Source organism: Pezoporus wallicus, unplaced genomic scaffold (genome assembly GCF_028554395.1).
Source record: "Pezoporus wallicus isolate ANWC-B61680 ecotype Strahan unplaced genomic scaffold, APGP_CSIRO_Pwel_v1 contig_8673, whole genome shotgun sequence".
In the NCBI taxonomy this organism is placed as follows: Eukaryota; Metazoa; Chordata; class Aves; order Psittaciformes; family Psittacidae; genus Pezoporus; species Pezoporus wallicus.
In genome coordinates, this window is record NW_026637196.1 from 887,547 (window position 1) to 911,004 (window position 23,458).

Genomic DNA, 23,458 nt, shown 5'->3' on the forward strand with positions numbered 1-23,458 from the left:
TTTAACATTCTGTATTTGGGATCTAGTCCAAAGTTTATCTAAATCTGTGTTATCAGATAAGTTCTGCAACATTATGGTTCTGGGACATAATTTGTTATTCTTCATGCAGTGACTTGGCTGTAATTGTCTGGTTTTAGATTCGAATATCTTTGTCTATCTGCATTCTTGTGTTGGGCTATGTTGAAACTGAAGCTTCACTACCTGCTAACTGAGCTGGTGTTACACGTGGATTATCAGGTTGTGGGACTTTGTTTTTGCTCTTATAAGGGTGAACAGCTTTGCTAAAGAGTAGACTAACTTCTGAAGTCAGCTGTAGTTCTGTTGTGTTCAGAGAGGGTAAAAGACTCAACAGAGATCCCACCATGTCTTTATCTAGATACAAGATTATAAGTCACAAGTTTAGGGTTTCTTTGATACTCTGAAAATATCAAATGCCAGTCTTTTAAATCAGTATTCAAAGCTAGTATGTACAACAAAACAGACGATAAATTAACAGATTCTCCAAAACACACATATCAGTAGTCCGCAATTGACTGACACAGCTGCTGAAGAAACAGATATGCTTACTTTTATGTGTTTCTCTGACACCATCTGGGGAAGTAACTACGCAAAGTTGATATTAATTTTTTGCAAATGTTAAAAACCAATGGAAGAGAGAGGTAAATAGATTATTTTACCACCTTCTTTTATAATAAATTGTTATCTAAAGGTACATTGCACATATTCTGCATTTTAAAATTGTAATACTAAGTCTAAAAGTATCCTACTGTTACTTATAAGAACTATAGACATCTGCATTTGCAGTGTTAATTTCTTCCCTCCTATGGACAATAAGGGGGAAAATATCAGATGCGTGCTGAAAAACTGTAAGATGTTTCATGTTCAGATGGTATCAGAAGACTGACAGATCATACATAATAACCTGATTTCACAGATTGCTTTAAGCAACTCCTATTCATTACCACATGGGTTATACCACAAGTTTAAAGAAAGTGTGGAATGCCAAGCAAGAGACTGGTAGAGAAAAAACAATATAATTACTAGTAAGGCACACTCTTCTTGTGGGTCATGTGGAAATACTAATAACTAGTTATTTTTTGCATAGTGCTTTTAGTCATGGGATGTCAAAGCAGAATGCAAAAGAGTAAAGGACAGTTATCGCTGTTTTATTGATGAGGAAATGCAGACAGATAAGCAGGCTATATTTTAATGGAAGCAATTGCCCAAAGTGACTTAGCCTGGAGCAGAGCTGGGAGTGGAGCCAACATGTCATGATAGATTTTCCATCAGGATACCCACTTGTTCATAAGGCTTCTCAGCATGTTTCACACAGTACCAAACTGCCTGCTATTATACACGAATCTAACCTGTTACTGTGATTGGAAAGCAAGTTCTTAGAACTGGAGACATTAGAGACAGTTGTAGTTGCCCAGCAGACAACAGAAATGCCTGCTAAAAATGAGTGCAAACAGTGTACAGAGCCAAAGGACAGCAGATTTGCTCCAAATGGGAGGGTTGGAAGGGGTTAATGACAGTGTAGAGAGAGTCGCATCACTCTTCACTGTTCAGGGTCTCAGTTTGTTATCACAGGTTCACAAGACATCAACTCCTTTATGCACTTAGGAGAAATTGCCCAGCAGTGCTCCCTGCTAAAAACCCATTACCATCTTAGCAGTATTGGAGAGAATGCTAAACACCAAATGCTCTACATACATGAGGTTATACACACAAAAGGAAAGTTAATTGCACAGTCATAGATGTACCAAGCCTGCCTCTCACCCAAGACCTCTGACAATCCCCAACAGTGAGGCAGGGTCCAGCAAGGCTGTGCCTTCCTGGCTGAGGGGCTGTTTGCCCCAGCTTGAGGTGGGGGACTGCTCTTGGAGCCCACCCCAAAGCAGCCCCATGTATTATGAAGACTTAATGGCATACTTGTAGCTAATTGTGCAGCCCTGTGGTACATGCACACCTTTCTCAGAAGTTAGAAGTTTCTTCAGTATCGGTGTTCGGAGTTTAAATCAGTAAGATAAAAGTGCATTGCTACTTTTGCATATCTGTTGATGGTGAAGGGATGTGATCACATGTTGGGTGGGACAATTGACTTATTGCATGGAATGGACTACAGATACATGAGTGCAGAAGACCAGAGGAGGAAAATTCTTTATATCCAGACCTTCTTTAGCTCTTCTGTTCCCCTCTCAAGAGAGCAGGACAATGTTAAACCCCTGTTTAAATGCTCAATTAGTTAAATAAGTATTTTATCCTTTAAAAAGCTTCTCTTAAAATGTAAACCTTTTTCTTCTCTGTCACAGAAATCTGTTGATTTGCAACAAACAGGGGACATCCCAATGCTGGATTTTGTTCAGTAGAACTAGCTCTGCATATTTTTTTCTTACCAGTTGTCTTTATTTCAGTAGCTTCTTTGAATCTTCACTAATGACCAAAGTTCCCATAACAAATAGCAGTGAATGTTTTTGAATAAGGACCTGTCAGAAAAGCAATAGAAACAATACCTCCTTCTTGCAGCTTGCTGTCTATATAGTGTTATAAGGCTATGCTCTAAGATATTTATAGCAATTTGTAAGTTACAATGTGCCTTTCCAAATGCAGTTAGTCAAACTGATTGCTACGTAAGCCTGTCCTTGCCCACTGCTTCCCCTGAGACCGTCCGGACCAAAACTGTCAAGAACTGCAAAGATCCAGTGTGGAATGAAACATTTTGCTTCAGGATCCAGAGCCAAGTAAAAGTAAGATGCACGGTGCCTTTGTTTTTCTTTTGGGTCAGAGATCTCATTGTGTGATTGATACATATAGCACCCTAAAAATAAGTATGTGTGAGGGACTACAAGGACATGGGTAAAAGGATGTGCAGTAGCATGCAGCAGCAAAATTATTTTCTACTATAGAAAAGGAAAACAAGATATTTAACAACTGTTCATGTAACCTCCTGTCACTTTTCACTTTTTCCTTTTTTCTTTTTGAAGTTCCTGCTTTTCAACAGTAAAGGTGAGAATTTCGGAGTAAATTGAACAGCATAAAAGACATTCATGGGCTTAGTAGTGGAAGCATCACAGTGATGTTCTTTTTAACTCTTCCTTTAGAACAACAACCTTGTGATACAACTATCAGAAAATAAAGTTTGCAAAAGACCAGCTGAGTTTTTACCGTGATGATGAATGTAGAGCTTCAGAAGATTTGCTAGTCCCACTGTCCACTTCCTCCAAAAGACAACATCAGCATCAGAGTCTAGGAATCCACAAAGATCAGTGATAGGCCAAGTAAAGCCCAGCTTACTTCACACCTGGGGAATCAAATACTGCTTTACAGCTTGCACCCTTCATTTCCTAGCACTGGTGGCAGAGCAGGACAAGAACTTTTCTGCCAAGTGTCAAATCAGTAGTCCAGTCCCCTGGCTCTCTTGAGTGTCAATAAAGTCCTCCAAAAGGGTATTCAGAACAGCTCAAAGCGTTGCTACACCACAGGGTCTCCAACGGACGATCACTCTTGCCTTTGTCTGCAGGAGTTGCCCATGATACAAGTTCTCAGGCTTCCTTCCACAGAGTTAGGTGGTACTGGTCCTGTTTAGTACAGCTTTCAGCTTTAACACACGTGCCCATCTACAGCCTACATCCAATGCTTCCCCTGCAATCTAAAAAATTCTGATGTCTTTCAAAATAGCAGTGAGACACAATTCCACTGAGCCCTGCAGGTTTGTCATGGAGGTGAAAGGCAAGGGACAAGTGTTGCAGCATGGGAACAAACACCCACTGCTCAAGAGCTGTTGCGCCAGAACACCCCTTCCTTGCAATGGTTTGTGGCTGACAGGTCTTTCAAAACTGCAATAACACATGTTAACATCTGGAAAAAATATCTTGGCTACAGGAAGCCGCTGGAACTAGTCCCTCACAGAGTAGTATTTGGGAGGACCTTGCATTTACTTTGCAGTAACTTTGCAGCAGGAGACAAGACGTGTGGCATTAGACCCTATAATTTTCGGTGTGTAGTGACAGCAGCATGGCAGCTGTTGCTGTGGGCTGCACAAAATGTGTCCTGGGGATCTGGGACAACCAAAGCTCTCTGGCGTGTCTGTCAGTGTTGCCTTGCTCCTGTCTGGACTCAACAGACTTAAGTTAAAGCTCTCACAGGTTTCTTTCCAAATGCTTCAATAGCTCTGTTCATTGCCCACTGACCAGAGCCAGTGTGCTGGTTATTTTCTCCTGCCTGTCTGCTGCATCATTGAGGTATTGATTTTCCTAAATCCTAGGAGCCAGACTTCAGTAAATTCATATAGTACACTGTCACTGTGGGAGAGAAAAACTTGTTTGGGTATGTCAGGCTGGTTCCCATGAGGAGCAGGAGTGTTTACCGAAAATCATCGGTTTAGATGAATGCCTGACAAAGCGCAGATGGTGAAGAAGCGCTTCCTGGCTGGCGCTGTGGGCAGCGCTCCCCTGGCTCCAGGAGGGCCACCCTACCTGGAGCTGGTAGCATGCAGCCACACTGAGAGCTGGCTCTGCTCACTGCTCTCCCAGTGATGCTGCCCTCATATCCCCCCTCAGGAGTGGATAGAAACAGTGAGCTGCACAGATAACCCCAGCTGCTTCCCGCACAGCATCCCAGCGGTGCAGCTGAGGTCTCCCTTAGCCAGCCAGCATGCTGTGTGTGCCCCTTCTGGCTAGCTGGGAGTAACCAAGGGACTTCAAATCAGTTGGTCAGTAAGAAAATAAGTCAGCTTTTCCAGCCAGAAATGGACAGTCTGTTGCAGAACCACAGCTGGGAAAACCTATCTTCTCTTCAATGTACACCTGCCTTCTACAGACTTCAGACTGCTCCTTTTAAGCATACCACCTCCATCACCTTCCATAATCTTTACAGGCTATTTAGAGTTGGCCTGTAAACCAAGTTGCTGTGGCTGCTTCCCTCTGCCTTTAGTCTCTTTGTTTCCCTTAGCAAGCATGATGGGCCGGAGCCCAGTGCTGTCCTGTCAGACACAAGCAGAATTGTTTTGCTGTCTGAAGCATAGTGTGATGCATTTACATATATGTCCATGAAGGGCAGCAACCTTTCTGCCTTCTCATAGCAAACTGCAAACCCAGATTCACTACAGCTTGCCATCTCTCACTTGCTAGTTTCTTACAGAAATGATAGATGTCAGCATTGAGTGTTTGGATTCTGGATCATCTTCCTTTCCGTACATTTCAGTTAAATCTGATGGATAAGTAAGAGTCTCTGAGATAAGAGATTCCTGCGGTTCACATGAAAATGAGCTGCTGAATATATGGAGAGGCCTGAATTATTTCCCCACTGAGAAAACAGGCATTTATGGTAATTTGCTCAGTGCTCTGGAAGGTGTCTCTGAGCCAGCCCATATGCAGCTACCAACCAGGCACAGCAGGGGCCTTTACCACTGCTGTCCATCCAAACAGGCAGGTGACACAGGAGGGAGAGGAGATTGGTGCAATGGGAGGAAGGAAGAGGAGACTGAGAGGTGTAGCCTATAATCCCATGAAAACAGGCTTTTGTTCTGCTGCTTTCTGTGCGTCTTGTCACCAATTTAACAAAATTGTAGCATTTTCTGTAGATTCTGTGGTAACTATCTGGATGTGATCTGTTTAATAATAATTTACAGGATATAATTATGCAACATGCAGCAGTTACATGGTGCTTTCTTAATGTATTTTAATCCCTGCTTAAATCCAAGGATTTATGTAGCTATTTATTTATTTATTTACTTATCACCAATAGCAGTAAAATCCTGGCCACCAGATGGTTTCCCACAATTCAGGGGAAAGTGGTGACCTCAAATCAAATTAGAGGTCAAATGTGGTTTTCAATATGGGAGCTATGTGTTCAACAATTCTGCTAGCCTTTGTCGTTTAAATTAGGGGAACGTCTACAACAAATCCAACTAGGTTAGGTGGAGAATATATATCTTCAGTTCTGGGTGGATGAAAGGTTGTGCATGCTCTCTCATTTCTCCCCATCCTTTCTCTGTCTTAACATCCTGAGAATATCATCTTGTGCCTCCATAAAGTCTCAAAATAGAGATTTTCCTAATCCTGTAGTTCTGTTCACAGAATATTCTTGAGCTGAAAATCTATGATGAAAATGCAATCACTAAAGATGACCTTCTCTTCACTGTCCTCTTTGATGTTGCTAAAATCCAGCTTGGAGAAACTGTTCACTTGACTTTTCAGCTAAATCCAAAGGTAAGGAATAAAACTGCCTTGGCCACAGGAAGGAAATTTTGGTATTATCTCCTAAATAACTTACTGTAAAGCAATTGTAGGTGGGAGGGTTTACGTGGTCAGCACTTCATGTATCTTGTAAATTGCCCTCCAAGCCTTATTCAGCAAGGTGGACAAGGTTTACTTCCCTACCTCAGACATAATACTGAAAGTTTTTACTACCTCCTCAAACTTCTTAGCAGAGTTTTCTCATTTTTCTTGTTCTTGGCTGTGTTGCTCAAATAGGTTTTGTTGGAGATGAAAGACTTCATCACCATTGCACAAAGTTTCTCTGTTAGAATTTCCATTCCTGTGACCAGCATTTGTGAGTTTGGGCATACTCTGGTACAGATGTTGGAGTATTCACTTAAAACCAGATACCCTGCCCTGTAAGTCCTTTGTGTATACCTGAATATAGTGCAAAGATGAATGTAGAAGTGCTAAAATGCATTGTCAATTACCATAACTGTCTCATTACTTTAGTGCATCTGAACCCATACATGATGATTTAAGCATGGGATTTACACTTTTATAGATTTGCTGATTCACTGACTTTTCGTGTAGGGTATGTACTGGTATTCAGCTCTACGGTGATATTGGCAAGCAGCTGTCTATCATAACTTGTCTGGTGACTGGTCAATGTACTGTCTGTGTTATAGGAGTTCTTTCGATTGGAAGAATGAGAATGCCCTCTGCTATTCAACAGTATCAGTCTTCTGATAATATTACCCAGAAAAAGCAAGGCTTTAGACAGTTTTAAGCCAACAGTTATTGCAGGCAGAGGATTGCCTGTGTGGCCATTTTACTCTGCCTTACCACTGTATGGACAAGTGCAGTCAGTCTGGGAACTGATGGTTAATGAAGGAGGGAGAATAGTTTCCAAATCACTCTAACTGGATTGCTTTCATTCACCTGCGCATAACCTAGAGCAGGAATAAAATTTGATTTTAAGAGCTGTTTCAGAAGCCAGAATAATCATTGACAACCATAGCTAGTGAGAAAGAAAATGAATTCTGAATGTTCATAATGAAATGACCTTTTACAGACACAAGAGACGCTGGAGGTTGAATTTGCGTCGGAGAGCATGTAAGTGAAACCCATATGAGAACAAAGAACTGTCCTTTGCAAAAGCAAGCAGTCAAGCATATGCTAGCATTTAGTATAATACAGTTCAAGATGCTCAGCACGACAGCAACAGCTGGTGTTGATCAAATTAGTTGCATATTGGCTAAAACTTCATGTTTCTTACCTACCAAAAATTGTTCTGGTCACAAATTCATCCCATTATTTCCTGGAAGAGGGAGAAGGATAGTAAGAACTGCAGCCCCTGTGCTTATTACTACAATTATTTACTATTATCATTAAAAAAAAAAAGGAAGAAACTTTCAGATGTGTGTCAAAATTAAAAATCAGTGACATATTTGAGATGATGCTGGACAAGGCAACCTTTAAGGAAAGTATTCTATGATTCTACTATATAATCATAGAATCATAGAATAGTTAGGGTTGGAAAGGACCTAAAGATCATCTAATTCGAAGCCCCCTGCCATGGGCAGGGACACCTCACACTAAACCATGTCACCCAAGGCTCTCTCCAACTAGGCCTTGAACACCACCAGGGATGGAGCATTCACAAATTCCTTGGGCAACCCATTCCAGTGCCTCATCGCCTTTACAGTAAAGAATTTCCTCCTTATATCCAATCTAAACTTCCCCTGTTTAAGTTTGAACCCGTTACCCCTTGTCCTATCTACAGTCCCTACAGTCCCTAATGAAGAGTCCCTCCGCAGCACCCCTATAGGCCCCCTTCAGATACTGGAAGGCTGCTATGAGGTCTCCACGCAGCCTTCTCTTCTCCAGGCTGAACAGCCCCAACTTTCTCAGCCTGTATTCCTAAGGGAGGTGCTCCAGTCCCCTGATCATCCTCGTGGCCTCCTCTGGACTTGTTCCAACAGTTCCATGTCCTTTTTATGTTGAGGACACCAGAACTGTACACAATACCCCAGGTGAGGTCTCACGAGAGCAGAGTATTATTCCTTGATGTTTGTTTAAGAATGTATTTATATAATATTAGTTCTGACTGTGTATTTTTTTCCTCTCTTTCAGTCCAGTTCCTCCTGAAAAGCTTATCACTAATGGTGTATTAGTGGTAATTTTAAACTATTTCTCTTGTATGTTTGTTTTAATGCTAATGATGGGAATGGTGAATCTGGCAGGTGCCCCAACACCTCACTACAAGCACGGCTGAATGGGAGGGAAAGGAGGGTCAGGCACTCCAGCCATCCTCTTGTGTTGCTCCCAGTGGGAAGATGCATTAGGAAAGAGAGAACACAATCACTGGAGATACCCAGAGAACTGTCCACCACCAACAGCTGATAACAAGCCTTTTGATGAAGCCTGAAGTGCTCTTTCACTGACTTAATGCCTCTGTGTCATTCCCTGTTGGGATTTCCCTTGGGCAGCACTCATGGACATCCAGTTTTCCACACCTCCATGGGATAATATGGAAGTTGCTTTCTCCACTGCCCTAACTCACTACTTACAGGAGGTAGCACTTGGCTGTCCAACTTTGCCAAAGCAGGCTGCAGGGATAGACCTGTGGCTTGGTTGACCCATCAGTCCAGCTTTGGGAAGCCTCAGCACACCCACATTCCTCCCCCTGTTATTTCCTCTCCCTTTCCAGGCCCATCACCATGGATGGGCCGCCACAGCCATTTTTCTTTCAGCTGAAACCTGGCATACCTTCAGAGTGCCAAGGTATTTCTCTTATCAGCCTAATAAACTCAGGGTAGACAGGTGACCAGAGACAGATAGCAGTGAAATAACTCAGATGTGGAATGTTTTGTACACTTAATTCTCTCATTCATCCATGCCACAGTCTCGTGAAGTTTCCTGCTTGGAAGTCCTAGTGGACAATAGACAGATGAAGAAAGATCCTTCAGGTTAGACTTTAAACTTAGAAACTAAAAAATCTTATTTTATGGTAAATTGTAGATCTCTAATTTTTTTATAGTTTTCTTATTTGGCAATTTTCCTATTTGGTTCTTACAATTAGAGCAAAGGAACTGTATGTTTATGAGTATTTACAGGATCATAGATTCAACAATTGTAGTGTATCTATGCTAAATATAAAACCTGGATTTTGCCATTCAAATGAATTACTAGAGTGATGAAAAAAATCTTACTAGTGCTGTAGAGTAGAACTAAGCATATATTCCTCTATTAATAATCTATATTTTCCCCAAATTCCCAGTATGTCTGAGTTTTTCAAACAGCTACTGTTGTTTTATGAGCTCTTTGGGATTTTTTTAATTTTCTTTTTCTTTTTTCTTGTTAACTTCTTCTTCTTGTGATGTTCCCTAGTTCAATAAATAGTCTTGCAGCTTTTAAGCATTGTTGAATGTTTTATATGTAAAAATGACAACTTCTGAATGACTATTTCATGTTCTGTTTCTGAGATCATTGTAGTTAACTTCTCTCTGTTTTTAATCTCTTTTCTTCTTAGAAAAAGACTTCTTGTTCTCAGTGAAGGGATCCTATGAAGAGAGCCAGGCCCTGTCACTGAGCTCTTCCCAGCAACTTGTGAAGCCCCTGGACTTCCATTACATCAAGTACAGCCTGTCAGAGCTATGCGTAGCTCTAGCACAGAAGAAACCTCATTTCCCTTTGGTATGTGATTGTTAGCTTCAGTAAGCACAGTAAACTCACAGTTTTCCATACTTAACTGAGGTAAAAGGAAAGAATTCAATTAAATCCTATCAATTATTTTCAATTAAATCACATCTTTCATTATCTTTTGCTCTGGAAGAATATTGTACCCCCTAAGACACCTAAATATTAGATGCCAACCTGGAAACTGCTAAATGGTGACCCCATTTGGTAGGGTAAGTTGGACACAGTACTTTTTTGTGGGGTATACATTGAATAGTTTTCTACATTGTAATTTCTTTCAGTGTACTTCGGATGAAAAGAAAAAAGACTGCCATGCATCCCTCACTATTCCTCTGGATTCACTTCCCTTCAAGGAGAAAGTAGCAGTAGCAAAGGTGATTGATAAATCTCTCTTTAGAATAAATGTGAAGCTATGGACCAAAGATCAACGGGCATGACTTAATTAAATCAGTGTGAAGTGGGGGTTAGATATGTAACTGCTGGTGCCCTTACATTCCTAACATAATGGGTTATGGACCTGTCTGTTTTCATATGAACAAAGTAGAACCAAAACCTAGAGCCAAATGTTTGACAGAGGGATTTCTGTGACCTGCTGGGGGACTAATTCACACCAGAGCCAATGCAAACCATGCAGCAAGATAGGGCACACAGGCAGAGATGGTTTTGTTTTTTTAATTCTGTAATGCTGTTTGTATTTTTAGTAAGAAAGAATTTAAAGACAATAAAGAGGACTTGGAGAAGTTTTAAAAATTGGATGGATTTTCTGATTGTTATGGCTTTGTGATTCCTACATGGCTCCCAGAAAAAGTGTAGGGCTTCATAGCTGCCTGAATGGAAAGAAAAGGACAATAAAATCATCTCCAGTTATTACAGTGTGTTTTTTTTCCCTAGGATGAAACAATCAATTTAGATGTGAAGTCAAAGGACTGGTAAGTAATTCCACCTTTGGGTTCTGTGGTTGTGGAAAAAAAAAGACGCTGCCCAGCCTTTTTGCCTTCTTATTTTTCTTCTGTAACTAAGGGAGAATGTATTATATTCACCCCTATTTATCCCATGTTAATTACCCATATCCAGAAAGTGAACACTGTCAGCTGAGCTGGGTAAAATTTCCTGTTATGCCACTATGCAGGAGTTCAATTTGGATACAGGGAATAATCTTTTTCAGCTGCAAAGTCCATGGAGCTGCAAGTTTAGAAAGAGACGTGATTGTACCTCACTTCCCTTACTTGTAAAGAATCCACAGTATTTGTATTTATAAAATCTGGGGGCGTTTAGGCAGCAAATCTTAAATATTCCACTGTTTGTAGTATCTGTAGATGGATTGCAGTATTTATGTTAGACACTTCTTGAAAATCAGTGTAGCAATAAACAATATTTCTGGTTTTGTTTTTATAAGATTTTACAACTTTTTGACTTTACCTTTTCTCTACCACGTCTATACCATCTGTGATGTGCTTTTTGTGGTGTCACAATAGCAGCTTTTCTAAGCCTAACAGTAGAGTTTGTGACTTGTACAGATGAGTCCAGACATTAATTGTAAGTGATCAGGCCCATCCTATTTAACTCTGAGCTTTCTTTGAGGTCACAAAGCTTAGATGTTCGCTTGGAGTTTGATCTGTGTACGGAGGAGAAAAATTTCATGCAGAGACGGAGGAAGTTTGTGGCTTCTGCTTTGAAAAAAGCTCTTCATTTAGAGCGAGACCTACAAGACCATGAGGTATGGGGAACACCATAGAGACTAGACTGTGCAGTGGGACAGCAATATGTTATGCTTGCAGCTGTTTGCATATTGTTCCTTAACCAGCCCCAATGTATTTAGTGTCCCACGCAAAGCACTGAGGAATGTTTAGATGAAACAATGCGAGAGCATGGGTAGTGTCAAACCCACTTGCTATGTGCTTGCTCAGAAAACAAAACACCATAAATCAACATTTTTTTCCCTGTCTTTTTTCTTTTTCATCTGTGATTTCCTTACTCTCTTAAGCTGAGCATTCAGTCACCAAGGCCCCATAAAGTACTCTTTATTATCAGATTTCGGAGGGGACAAACAATTAAACAGTTAAAGTGACACACAGCACTGACTGATGAGAATGTTTCATATCACAGACTCCTCTGTTGTTCAACATCTTAGTTGTATCATCACTCTTAACAGCACAATGACATTCAACATTTTTCTCTTGTCTGTCTGACTGAGTTAGGGTTGTATTTGTTCATGTCCATGGTGTTATGGGGAGAGCTGGTGCTTTAGGGAGGGGACACAGTCTGTGATCAGGCACTTTGGAAATGAAGCTTTCATTTGAAGAGTTCTTGTCGCCTTTGATTTTCCCTTTGTTCAGGACAGCTGCACCAAAGGCCTATTAAACATTGATTTTGGATGCTATAAACAATGTTCCCGTTCACAAACTGATCACATAAATATATTGTTTCTCATTAGAACACTAGTTTCTGTGGAAAAAAAAGTAGTTTCTTAAGTATAAGTATTTTTTAATACTAATTTCAGATTTTCCAGCAAAAGAATTTTTTTTTCACAGTCAAGTAAACTCAAATCAGAAAATTTTGCTCTAACCTGAAGTTCTTGATTTGAATCAGGTCATTACTGAGCATTTCCTTGGTGCAATTGCCTGGAAATTTGTATGAGAAATGTCATTTGGCTCCTCTCAGTGGGTTCCTTGGAGGAATTTGCTTTCCTGTAAAACAATTTAGGTTTCCATGCAGTTAGCCTTTGTGGTTCGTCACTGCAATTATACACTCTAGGTACTTTATAGGAAATGTAATATAGTCATTATACTTGACTTACAAGAGAGGATTGTTCTCAAAATAGAGCTCTCATGAGGTGATGTTCCATTAGGGAAAATGCACTCTAATACTGAAATGCCTTGAAACAACAACTTTTGAGCTGTTTTGGTAAACCAACATGTAGCAACTTAGAATCAAAAATGATTGATCAAAAAAGGTAAAAATTAGCTAATTACCAAATTCCTTCTTTTTTTTTTTTTTTTTTCCTTCTCTGCAAAATACCAGATTTTCATTTTTTTCTCTCCTGCTTGGGAAATGGTGTAATGTTGGAATTTCTTTTGAGATAGAAATGATGCAATTAACTGAGCTCTAATCATATGTGCTGGTAAACTAAGTTATTTAACACTGCCATGTCAATGTTTAAACAGGTACCAGTTGTAGCAGTCATGACAACAGGAGGTGGCACCCGGGCACTGACATCTTTGTTAGGCAACCTGTTGGGTCTTCAGAAGCTGGGTCTCTTAGATGCTATTTCATACATCACTGGGTCATCTGGTTCAACATGGTAAGGAGAATGAAGAACGTCCTTCATCACCTCAATAGTCTGCCTGCTGTGTGAGAGAATTTTCTTCTTTATTTTAGCAAAGGAAGGTGTACTACTTCAGTCTCAGGTGTTTTTCTTCCTGCATTAGGAACACATTGCTTGAGACAGCATATGAACTAAGCACTGGCTGGTGGGGAGCAACGTTCTCCTTGACCCATTGTTTCACCTCTAGGATCTTTCCTAGTGAGTGATCCTGGTGCAAGTCATAGAATCATAGAATAATTATGGAGTTGGAAAAGACCTTAAGATCATCCAGTTCCAACCCCCCTGCCATGGGCAGGGACACCTCACACTAAACCATGTCACCCAAGGCTCTGTCCAACCCGGCCTTGAACACCACCAGGGATGGAACATTCACAACTTCCTTGGGAAACTCATTCCAGTGCACCACCAACCTTACAGTAAAGAACTTCCTCCTTATATCCAATCTAAACTTCCCCTGTTTTATACAAGATTGTCACAGACTTGTACATAAATCAACATAACACAGAGGGGCTTTTTGCAAGTCCTTAGGTTTCACTAGTGGGGCGGGTGTGAGTGTGTCCCTAAATCAAAAGATCTTTTCTCTTCAATAATAGAGCCCAGAAAATGTGTTTAATGAACCTCAGATAGTTCATTTGGTCCTTAAATCCAAGCCTAACAAGCGAAAGTGTCTTAGGCATATGATAACATATATTTCCTTTCTTTTCCCCAGGACCTTGTCACACTTGTATCAGAGCACTGACTGGTCACACAAGGATCTGTCCAGACAGATTGGTGAAGTCCGCAGACATATGACCAAGTGCAAACTAAGCTGCTTTTCCGTGGAGAGCTTGAAGTACTATGACAAGGAGCTAAAACTGAGGAAGCAAGAGGGATACCAGATCTCTAGCATTGATTTATGGGGGCTTCTGCTGGAAAAAGCATTAAGTGATGGGGTAGTGTGTCCATGCTTTCTGTAATAGCTACTGAGTTCTCTTGTATGGAAAATTAAGTTCAAGGGGCAGATGCTAGTCTGAGAGTGTGCTAGCATTACCAAGCAGATGATTTCTGCTGACTAACAAAGGGGTTTTGTCCCCACGTATCTCTCAGCATGTAATTAGCAGCCCAAAGGGTAATAGAGAAAACATCTGTCTTCTACCAGTATGAGTATCTGATCACCTAACAGCAAAGTCCTGCTTTTGGTTTCTTGTGCTCTGTTCCTCCCTGTAAGAACTTGTAAAGTGGATGCATTTACTGGAAAGAATGAGAAACCATTGTACCACAAAGTGTACCACCTCTAATTAAATAAGCTTATGTGGATGTGTAAATATTTAGATCACTCCTTGGTTTAAAAAATGTGTGGACACAAAATGAGTGGAGATACAAAGAAAACGAAGATGGGAACAGGTATTTATTTTGCTGCAGTCTTGCAAGCCCATGCACCATGCCAAGAAGGTCCCTTGGTTTTGCTCTTTCTCTGTTTCTGGTCAATTCACAGAAAAACAACCACAAACTCTCAGATGAGCGACAGGCATTGAGTCAGGGTCAGAATCCTTTACCTATCTACATGATCCTCAACATCAAAGAAGACTACAGCCTTCCCGAGTTCAAAGGTGATGGCAAACCTGAGCTGTATCTGGACTTGGCTGGTGTTCAAATAACCTGCATTATCAGTTACTGCATGTCCTACAACCCTATGCACTGCTGAACCATATCATTGATATGCAGTTCCTTTTCCTTCTTAACTTCCTCTTCCATTTCTAGATATTATGCCTAGGCTCTGGTAAGAACCCCTCATCTATGGGGCAGGAGAAATCTGGGGGAGGTACTTTAGGACAGCTGAGATACTCACAAGTCAAAGGCTTAGCCCTGTATGTGGGCTAACTTAGGCTGATGGCTTTGGTATAAACTTCACTCATGTCCTGTCGGGAGAGGCCTGTTTGGAAGTTCTGAATGAATGAGTTTGGGAAACATTACTGAGTGAGCAGGTGAAACCAGCTGAATGATAGCCTCTTATCCTGAGGAAGATCAGCCTGTGATTACCCTGCTGAAATGGTTTGTCCTGCAGCTGCTTCCTTGTCATTTCAGAGCCCTTCCTGCAGGGAAGTAGGGATTGAGATTTAAAAGTTAATTTTTTGAACTGAAAAAGTTCTTTTTGTGCCTTTGCAGAATGGGTAGAGTTCACCCCTTATGAAGTCGGGTTCTTAAAATATGGTGCCTTCATTCGGGCAGAGGATTTTGGCAGTGAGTTCTTCATGGGTCGCCTGATGAAGAAGCTCCCCGAAAGCCGCATCTGTTTCATGAAAGGTGATGTGCTCCACTGTGAATATTTGAATTGCATATGTATGTACTGTGTTTTTAATATAATACAGACTCTACATTGTACAACTAGTGCTCTGCAACATGCAGGACTGAAGCAAAGTGTGCAACATGCTGCTCTCACATCTAGGTGAATTTTATAGACACTGGAAAAGAGCTAAAAAATAACTAGAGGAAATTTCAAATGACACTATTTGCTGCTGCTTTTGCCTTGAATGGTGGCTCTCATGTCTGAAGTATCAGGGCTGCTTAAAGAGGTTAGACTTGTTTTGAAATGAGCAGCAGAGCTCCACATGGAAAACATTTATATTTTGAAACTGGAAACTTAAAACCAAATGTATCAATGAATGGTATAATTTTACAGCAAAAAAAAACAATGTTGTGACTGGGTTTGTTTTGAAAGATGGAAATTTTAAGTAGTTTTCTGAACTGTTACTTGTATTTTTGCAAGTTTAATAGTATTATATTTGTGATTTTGTGTAGCATGATTAATTCAGTGATTTTTGTCATCCTTATTTCAGTAGAGTAGCTCTCAGTAATGCCTGAAAGACAGCTTAGCAGTTTTTATGCAATTCTTTTTTCATTTTGTGTAATGCTAGAACTCTCTACCACCCCACTTTGTACTTTAGTTCTCTGGATTCAGGTTGTCTGCAGGAGAGTCCATCTGCTTTTAAACCCCAAATAATAGATGTATTGCATGTAAATAAGCACAACACACAACGGGACAGCAAGGTTATCACAGAATCATAGAATCAGTAAGAAAAAGTTTACTTATGAGCTAAAAAATCCATAAAACCAGCAACACCATTCTTTATCTGGTAGTATTCTTTATCTGGTGTGCAGAGAAGCTGTGCACCTCTCTGTATGATGCAGGAGGAGGCCAGAGTCGTATTGGAACAATCATGAGAAAATAGTTGGGCATAAGGAGAAGAAGACAGCGCTTAGCCACATGGACACTAAATCTCAGAGCTTTAATGACTATGCTTAGAGCTTTTACTGATGTAATGAGTTAAGAAAAGAGGTGGCTGAGGGAAAAGACTCAGAAGATAACACAGGAACCAAGACCAGAAATAGGTCTGTAAAGCAGAGGACAAATTCATGGTGGCTGGTGGCTCTGAAATGCAGTAGGTCAGATGCAGCTGCAAGCACTAGAAGTGCCAAATCCAGAAACTTTAGATGCTGAAGAGTACACTGGAGAAGAGATCTTGTTTTCCTTCATTAAACACTCCGTGCTGACTGCCAGAGGTAGGAGGTAGATTATAGAACTAGGTAGGACTACAGAGCCTTATGAGAACATCGTGCCCCTGTTGCTGTTTCCCAGTGTCAGTGGTGTAGTGTGTTCATACCCGAGGTGGCCAGGTAGGAAGCATACCCAACACACCCAGATTAGGCTGAGCTCTGTGTTCTCAGCCTCAGCCCCTGAATTCAGCTGGCGACCACACAGCCATGGATGTGTATTTAGGAAGGATAGAGCGGAGAGTTAAAGCAATGTTGCCATCTAGTGATACAACATGTAATGCCCTCTTAGGTTGTGATTAAATTGTACAATTAGTTACAACGTGATAGTTCAAGGATAAAAGCAAGGTGTAATTTTCAGGGAGAGGCAAGTCTTTAAGAGCAATGGCTAGAGCTGGAAAGTTTGGATGAGCTCATGGAGATACCAGATCCTCAGGTTTCCAGAGGAAAGACTAGGGTGCATGAAAGCTTGTCTGCTATTTTCAACACTGTCAGCCCAGTAAAAGATACTGTCTCTCTTCATAGTTCTCACTTCAGCAAATATAGGTACCATGAAAATTGAGTGCAAGATGTTAGGAAAACATGCCTATGCAATTGCGACCAAATGTCATGCGGACAACAGTGTCTGGAAGATATTAAAATGCACAATATGTAACTCCCAAGGTTCGGAGAGGTGAAAGAGTTATGGGTATAGAAGGCACAAAGTAAAGACAAGAGAAATGAGAGGAGTTGCCTTCTCACTGTGGACCTGGACAGAAGCTTCTCAAGCTGCAGGGAGATGGGGTTGTGTTGATGAAACTGCCCAATAATTGTCTGCAAATGAAGTCTGTTTCCTGGCTAAGTGTAGAACCAGTAAACACCTATCTGATTTCTTAATTACATATTTCTAATGTTTCTCAAGAAAGTGCTATTCTTATGGGGACCTCCTGTGAAGCAGAAGACACTTGGCTTCTTGTTCCACTCCACAAACAAGCCAGGCGTACAAGAGAATTGTATTTCTGTCACTAATTAATGGAAGGCGTAACTATTGTATTGTGCAATTCAAATCACTGCATCCTTTGCAATGTATGGCTTTTGCAAAGCTTTCACTGGTAGAGATTTTCAAGGCAAAGCTCAGCACTTCTCTGGCAGAGCTCCTCTCAGGGCCCTTGGCAGAGCTGTGGAGGAAGAAGTGCTTTCCAAGATCCAAGGGGCTTTGGAGATTTCTGCACCACTGAGACATTTTTAGATCTTTTAAGTGTGAGAACAAAAGTAGAAGGACTACAGGGATGAGAATAACAGGGATCAGAATAACCACTTGAGTCTTGGCTGTTCAGGAGCAGCCCCTCAAACCTTTAACTGTGTGTATGGTTGTATATGACATACCTTGTAGACCAAACATTTTATAGGAAATGTTGTGGTTTTATTCTCTGATGGCTGTTGCTTATAGGACAGAAAACGCTAGTTTGCAGTGTGTGCAATGTACATGACAATGAACTACAGTGTCTGGCACAATGTTTAAAACTATTTAGGGTCCTCTTTGAGGACAGAGTGTGAGTTGCCACAAAAGAACTTCCTGCAGTTTCTCATGAGAGTTTGAAAATCTTTCAGCTTTCTGATACCCCTCACAAAGCTGAAAAATTATTTTTTAAAAGGGATGTTTTTCCATTAACACGTTTTCAAAACATGTTTTCCCTCTTCTTTACCATTGCACAGGCCTGTGGAGCAATGTTTTTTCCTACAACCTCTTGGACGCCTGGCATTCATCAGATCCTACAGAAAGGTGCTCACTGAGATGTACACAACACAGGACTATTGATGTTGGTTGGTTACGGTTATGTTTCTAATTTACCTGTTGTCTTATGAATCTTTAACTGGACGTTGCATTCAGATGCATGTAGTGTGAAATATATGTGAAGGCTTTTTAAATCTTAAAACTGAGGCCAATGCTGCACTACTCTTTCCCCACTCCCCAAGGGAGAGCCAGCAATATCTAATTAGATTTCCTTTCTGAATTTCCTCATAACAACATTATTTCTATTAGCCTCCCCTGGACTGAATTTATGCAAGTGAGGATTTGTCACTGAATATAAAACTACTGAAGTTCTTTAAAGAATCATCTGCCTGGGGCCTTTCAGTGACCCTACATGTTGTAACACATCTCAGTGCTGTGTTCTCTGTTTGCCTTGGCAGATGGTACCTTTCATATGTTGTTGTTGAAGACTTGGATGTGTCAATTATGTGGAACTCCATTTCCACTTTCTTTGATCCTGTTGTAAATCTGTGTTTTCCTTAGAGGTGTTGGCTGTCCCTCCTGTGTTCAAATGTGGTTAGCAGGTTTGGTTTATGGGCTTTTCATCACTTTCTCTGTGGAAATGTTGCAGAACCCTGAGCTCAATAAATACTTGTGCTAGAAAGTCAATGGCCCTCTTTCCCAATCTCATGAGGTGCCATTTAGTGCAAATAATTTTCTCTGCTCTTTTCTGAATGTCCAAGTCTCCTGACAGCATTTTTTCTTTTTTTTCCTTCTTTTCTTTTCTTTTCTTTTCTTTTCTTTTCTTTTCTTTTCTTTTCTTTTCTTTTCTTTTCTTTTCTTTTCTTTTCTTTTCTTTTCTTTTCTTTTCTTTTCTTTTCTTTTCTTTTCTTTTCTTTTCTTTTCTTTTCTTTTCTTTTCTTTTCTTTTTTTCTTTTCTTTTCTTTTCTTTTCTTTTTTCTTTTCTTTTCTTTTCTTTTCTTTTCTTTTCTTTTCTTTTCTTTTCTTTTCTTTTCTTTTCTTTTCTTTTCTTTTCTTTTCTTTTCTCTTCTCTTCTTTCTTTTCTTTTTTCCAAATCTGGTTTTATCTAATTTTGAAAGAAATTGGTGCAGATTCTCAGCCTACCCTGACCTGCACACAGGGTGTCCACCTGTTCAATCAAGCAGTAGGTAATCTTTCCAGCTTTAAGAGGTTTGTTGCCACTCTGACTGTTGTTCATTTCCTCTACCCTTCAGAAGGAGATGAGCCTTCCTCATCAGCATGTGGCCATGAGCTGGAGACTTACTTAGTCGACCCTGAATGTGGCATTATGGGCATCATTCGGCAGGTCCTGTCTGAGCGGGTGATGGTTTCAAAGTTCTACAACTTCCTGAAGGGGTTCCAGGTGCACAATGAATACCTTCAGAGCAAAAGCTTCTGTATATGGAAAGGTAAATGTTGCTGAATACTTATTTTATCTGCTATATGGTTGGTGTTTTCATCAGCAAAGAAAAGGCAGATGATGAACAGGCTTCATTTTTCACTTTGGCAACAAAAATTTCAAGATAATTAGTTAAATTTCATCCAGTCAAATCAGCTCCAAGATGCTCCTTGATTGCAGGGAAAGGCAACTACTGCTCACTGGGGACAGAAGAAAAGCAACATGAGAAGTGAGTGATTGCTGTCTTTTTACCTAGGACAGGTCTTTCTTTTCTCTGTCAAGGCTGAGCTTCCGCAGTGCAGCAGGGTCTTGGAAAGCAAAAGTAATGGGGAGACAAGAGGCATTTTTCCACCCTTACAAGCCAAAGAGTGGAGAAATTGCTTCTTCAGTGAATCACTCATCATAACAAGTATTTCTTTTTAGATACTATACTAGAGAATTTCCCCAACCAGCTGACAGAAACAGCGAAGTTCATACGCCTGGCAGACACAGCAGGATACATTGATATCAGCTACCCACCACTCATGAGGCCAGAGAGGAAAGTGGATGTTGTCCTGCACCTAAACTATTCTTCTGGATCACAGACATCGGTGCGATAGCTGCTGTATTTTCTTCGATAACGACCACTGTCTTTTAGCTCTTTTAGCCCTCTTTAACTGTGGCTATCAAGGCTACTGTCTATACAGAGTGTTTCTCTGGAACTAGTACCACCACTGAAGAACTTGTTTCTTTTGTCTTGTGATATCCATTTAAAGATACCCACATGCAGTTAAATTAGAAGTAATTTATCCAGGTGTCTTTAGAACAGCAGCTGGATTTTTTTTTTGTTGTTGTTGTTATTCTAAATTGTGGAGAAAAGTTGTCTTTTGACACCATATGTGCTGTTTCAAATGCCAGCTGATAACCTGGTCTATAATTCCTGTTATTAGATATGGACAGGGCAGAAGTTCTTGAAGACTTCCTGTCCATTCTGCTCATTTCAGGATCTTCTCCAGTAAAAGGGGCATGTTTCTGTGTCCTAAGCAGCCAGGTCACCCTTGCTTTCAGCCATGAACATCTTATTTGTCTTGCAGATAAAAGCTGATGAAGAGGAGGAGGTAGAACAACAATTAGTAGTGCAAGTTGGAGGCTGGGTCTGGAACTATTGTTCTGTTAATAATTTAGTACTTAACATCTCATGCAAAAGACAAAGGCCAGAAGGAATACTGACAGCGACTGCTGCTCATGGATCTTTGTGAAAGGCTTTTGGTGGATATGTTGTACATTAGGAAGTATAGAGGGGGTGGCAGAATTTCTGATCTTTTCTTCCTTTTTCTCTCTGAATGCAGCCTTTGGAAGAAGCCTCCAAGTACTTCCTAAAGCAGGGAATCCCATTTCCCAAAATCCACATGAGTGAAGAAGAAAAGAAAAATCTAAAGGAGTGCTACCTCTTTGAAGACACAGAGAACCCAGAGGCACCGATAGTGGTGTTCTTCCCCCTGGTGAATGACACCTTCAGAAAATACAAAGAACCTGGTAAGCCATGGGGCAGAGATAGTCCTCCCACCATTTAGCTGTGTCAGGATGGGAAACATGGTCTAGCATGGTTCCCTCCTTCCCCTGGTGTGGCTACCATGGCTGAGAAATGCAGGTGTCTGGATAGCAAGCAAGATGTACCATTGTGCTCACATGGGAAGCAGAACTTGGGACCACATCTATACCCCATCAATGCTCTTTCTTTATTTGCCAGGTGTGGAGCGCAGCCTTGCTGAGATGGCACAGGGCAAGGTGGATGTTTCCAGCATTTTTTCCCCTTACTGCATAAGCAGTTTTACATACACAGAGGACGAGTTCGACAAACTGATAGAACTGACCAGCTACAACATTCAGAACAACAAAAATCTGATCCTTCAGGCTCTGAATTCAGCCGTAGAGCAGAAACGACAGCACAAAAGATAAATGCCAATCTGAGTCTCGGAAAGATGCCTGTATAACTTTGTTTTTTCCCTGCAGAAGAATCAAGCACTGCTTGTGAATGAGCACAACAGACTTGTGAAACTACAAAGACTTGTCTCAGCCTGTGGTTCTTCTCCACCACGTGGCAATGATAGATAAACTGATTGAACAAAATAATGATTAGTCTCTTGCTTTATTTATGTTGGATTTAACTGTTGGTGACTGTGTTTTTTTTTTCACGTACATGCATGTATATGCAGTAAACCAACCATTAGAGAATAAGTGGCTTATTGATGAGTTTTTTAAATGCATGAATGTGAGGCAGCAATATGAATTCTTTCAAAATTCACAGCATTAATAGAAGTGATACGTGAAGACAAATGAGCTACAGATATTTAATTTAGTCCAAATCTAGTGCAACAGAAAAATATATAATAAATGTGGGCAATTTCAAAGAAAAAGAGAAAACTGTATTTTCCTATGGTATCAGCAAGAAATTTTGTTTAAAAGAACATGAAAACCTGAATGTAAAAGACACAGAAAAGCTGAGATTTCACATGGAAAACACAAATGATTTATACTTCAGGGTTTCCAAGTTTTATTAACCCAGAAATATTTATATTTGGAAAATGCCTTGAAAGTGACTGTTTCAAACTCTGTTGTGAGTCAGAATCAGCTCATCTGGTGCATGTGTAAGTACTTAACCTGAGGTTGTGCTTTTTACTGAATGCTCATGGTATTTAGAGGATCCAGCTCAGCATCCACATCCCATTAATCTCAATAGGATTAATAGTATTTCTTGTTATTATAGGATGGGATGCTGTGAGAATAAAAACATCAAAACCTGAAAGGCATTCAGATTCTGTGGTAAGAAGGCAAACTGAGTGCTTTACACTGATACCCATGGGTAATTCATGGGTAATTGCATAACTTTGTCAGTTGCTGACTGTATACAAACAACACAGGCTCTATGCAGCTACTATAAATAGCACAAGGCAATTTGTCCACACTGCTTATTTTTGAAATGAAGACCAAAATAATGATTTGCTTTATGAAGGATTTGAATAATGCAAATACTCTGTAAACCTGTTTTATTACAACAAAGATACTAATATATATATATAAAAGATACAATGCTTCAGTCAGTTTCAGCTGATTACTTCAAATTTAAATGAAACACAGTAACTTGTCTGTGCTGAAGTAACGTGTTGGCAAACCCAGAGCTATAAATAATGAATCAGAGCCAAAATATGAAATAAATCCTTAATTCAAAATGAAATTTGAACCTCTAAAAGGCTGAAAATTTCTCTTCCCTTTTCCTATCATCATCTATCTCTCCTAGTGCCTTCAAGCATTCCTTTATGTCTTCTCTTCCTCTAGTCTTTGTTGTCTTTAATCTCCCTCACTCACCTCCCATGACCTCAGCACCCTTAGGGTTGGTGTGTCCTTGCCCCAGCTGCTTTTCCAGGCTCTCACACCTCCATCCAATTTGCAGCCCTGGTTCAAACCTTCAGTGCACTGAAATGGCTGTTTACTTGCTGGGTCTCATCAAGGGATCCTCTCTTTGTAATCTCTGCTGCTGAGTCATGCAGTCGCTTTTGGCATTGCCTCTCTTC

At 40.5% G+C, this 23,458-nt stretch overlaps 1 protein-coding gene across 1 annotated transcript in view; it reads left to right on the plus strand.

Annotated features, from left to right (window-relative positions):
* Nucleotides 1-21,885, plus strand: part of LOC130596358 (cytosolic phospholipase A2 epsilon-like) — a 32,631-nt gene extending 10,746 nt beyond the window's left edge. The window contains exons 3-20 of the mRNA XM_057403875.1: nucleotides 2,611-2,747; nucleotides 6,078-6,209; nucleotides 7,273-7,313; nucleotides 8,334-8,376; nucleotides 9,106-9,169; nucleotides 9,733-9,896; nucleotides 10,181-10,273; nucleotides 10,791-10,828; nucleotides 11,481-11,616; nucleotides 13,064-13,200; nucleotides 13,934-14,156; nucleotides 14,699-14,813; nucleotides 15,370-15,507; nucleotides 18,451-18,558; nucleotides 19,723-19,917; nucleotides 20,331-20,497; nucleotides 21,236-21,422; nucleotides 21,637-21,885. Of these exons, the coding sequence (XP_057259858.1) occupies nucleotides 2,611-2,747; nucleotides 6,078-6,209; nucleotides 7,273-7,313; nucleotides 8,334-8,376; nucleotides 9,106-9,169; nucleotides 9,733-9,896; nucleotides 10,181-10,273; nucleotides 10,791-10,828; nucleotides 11,481-11,616; nucleotides 13,064-13,200; nucleotides 13,934-14,156; nucleotides 14,699-14,813; nucleotides 15,370-15,507; nucleotides 18,451-18,558; nucleotides 19,723-19,917; nucleotides 20,331-20,497; nucleotides 21,236-21,422; nucleotides 21,637-21,845 (2,327 nt within the window). The 3' untranslated portion in view covers nucleotides 21,846-21,885. The remainder of the gene's footprint in view (nucleotides 1-2,610; nucleotides 2,748-6,077; nucleotides 6,210-7,272; nucleotides 7,314-8,333; nucleotides 8,377-9,105; nucleotides 9,170-9,732; nucleotides 9,897-10,180; nucleotides 10,274-10,790; nucleotides 10,829-11,480; nucleotides 11,617-13,063; nucleotides 13,201-13,933; nucleotides 14,157-14,698; nucleotides 14,814-15,369; nucleotides 15,508-18,450; nucleotides 18,559-19,722; nucleotides 19,918-20,330; nucleotides 20,498-21,235; nucleotides 21,423-21,636) is intronic.
* Nucleotides 21,886-23,458: the final 1,573 nt, after the last annotated feature.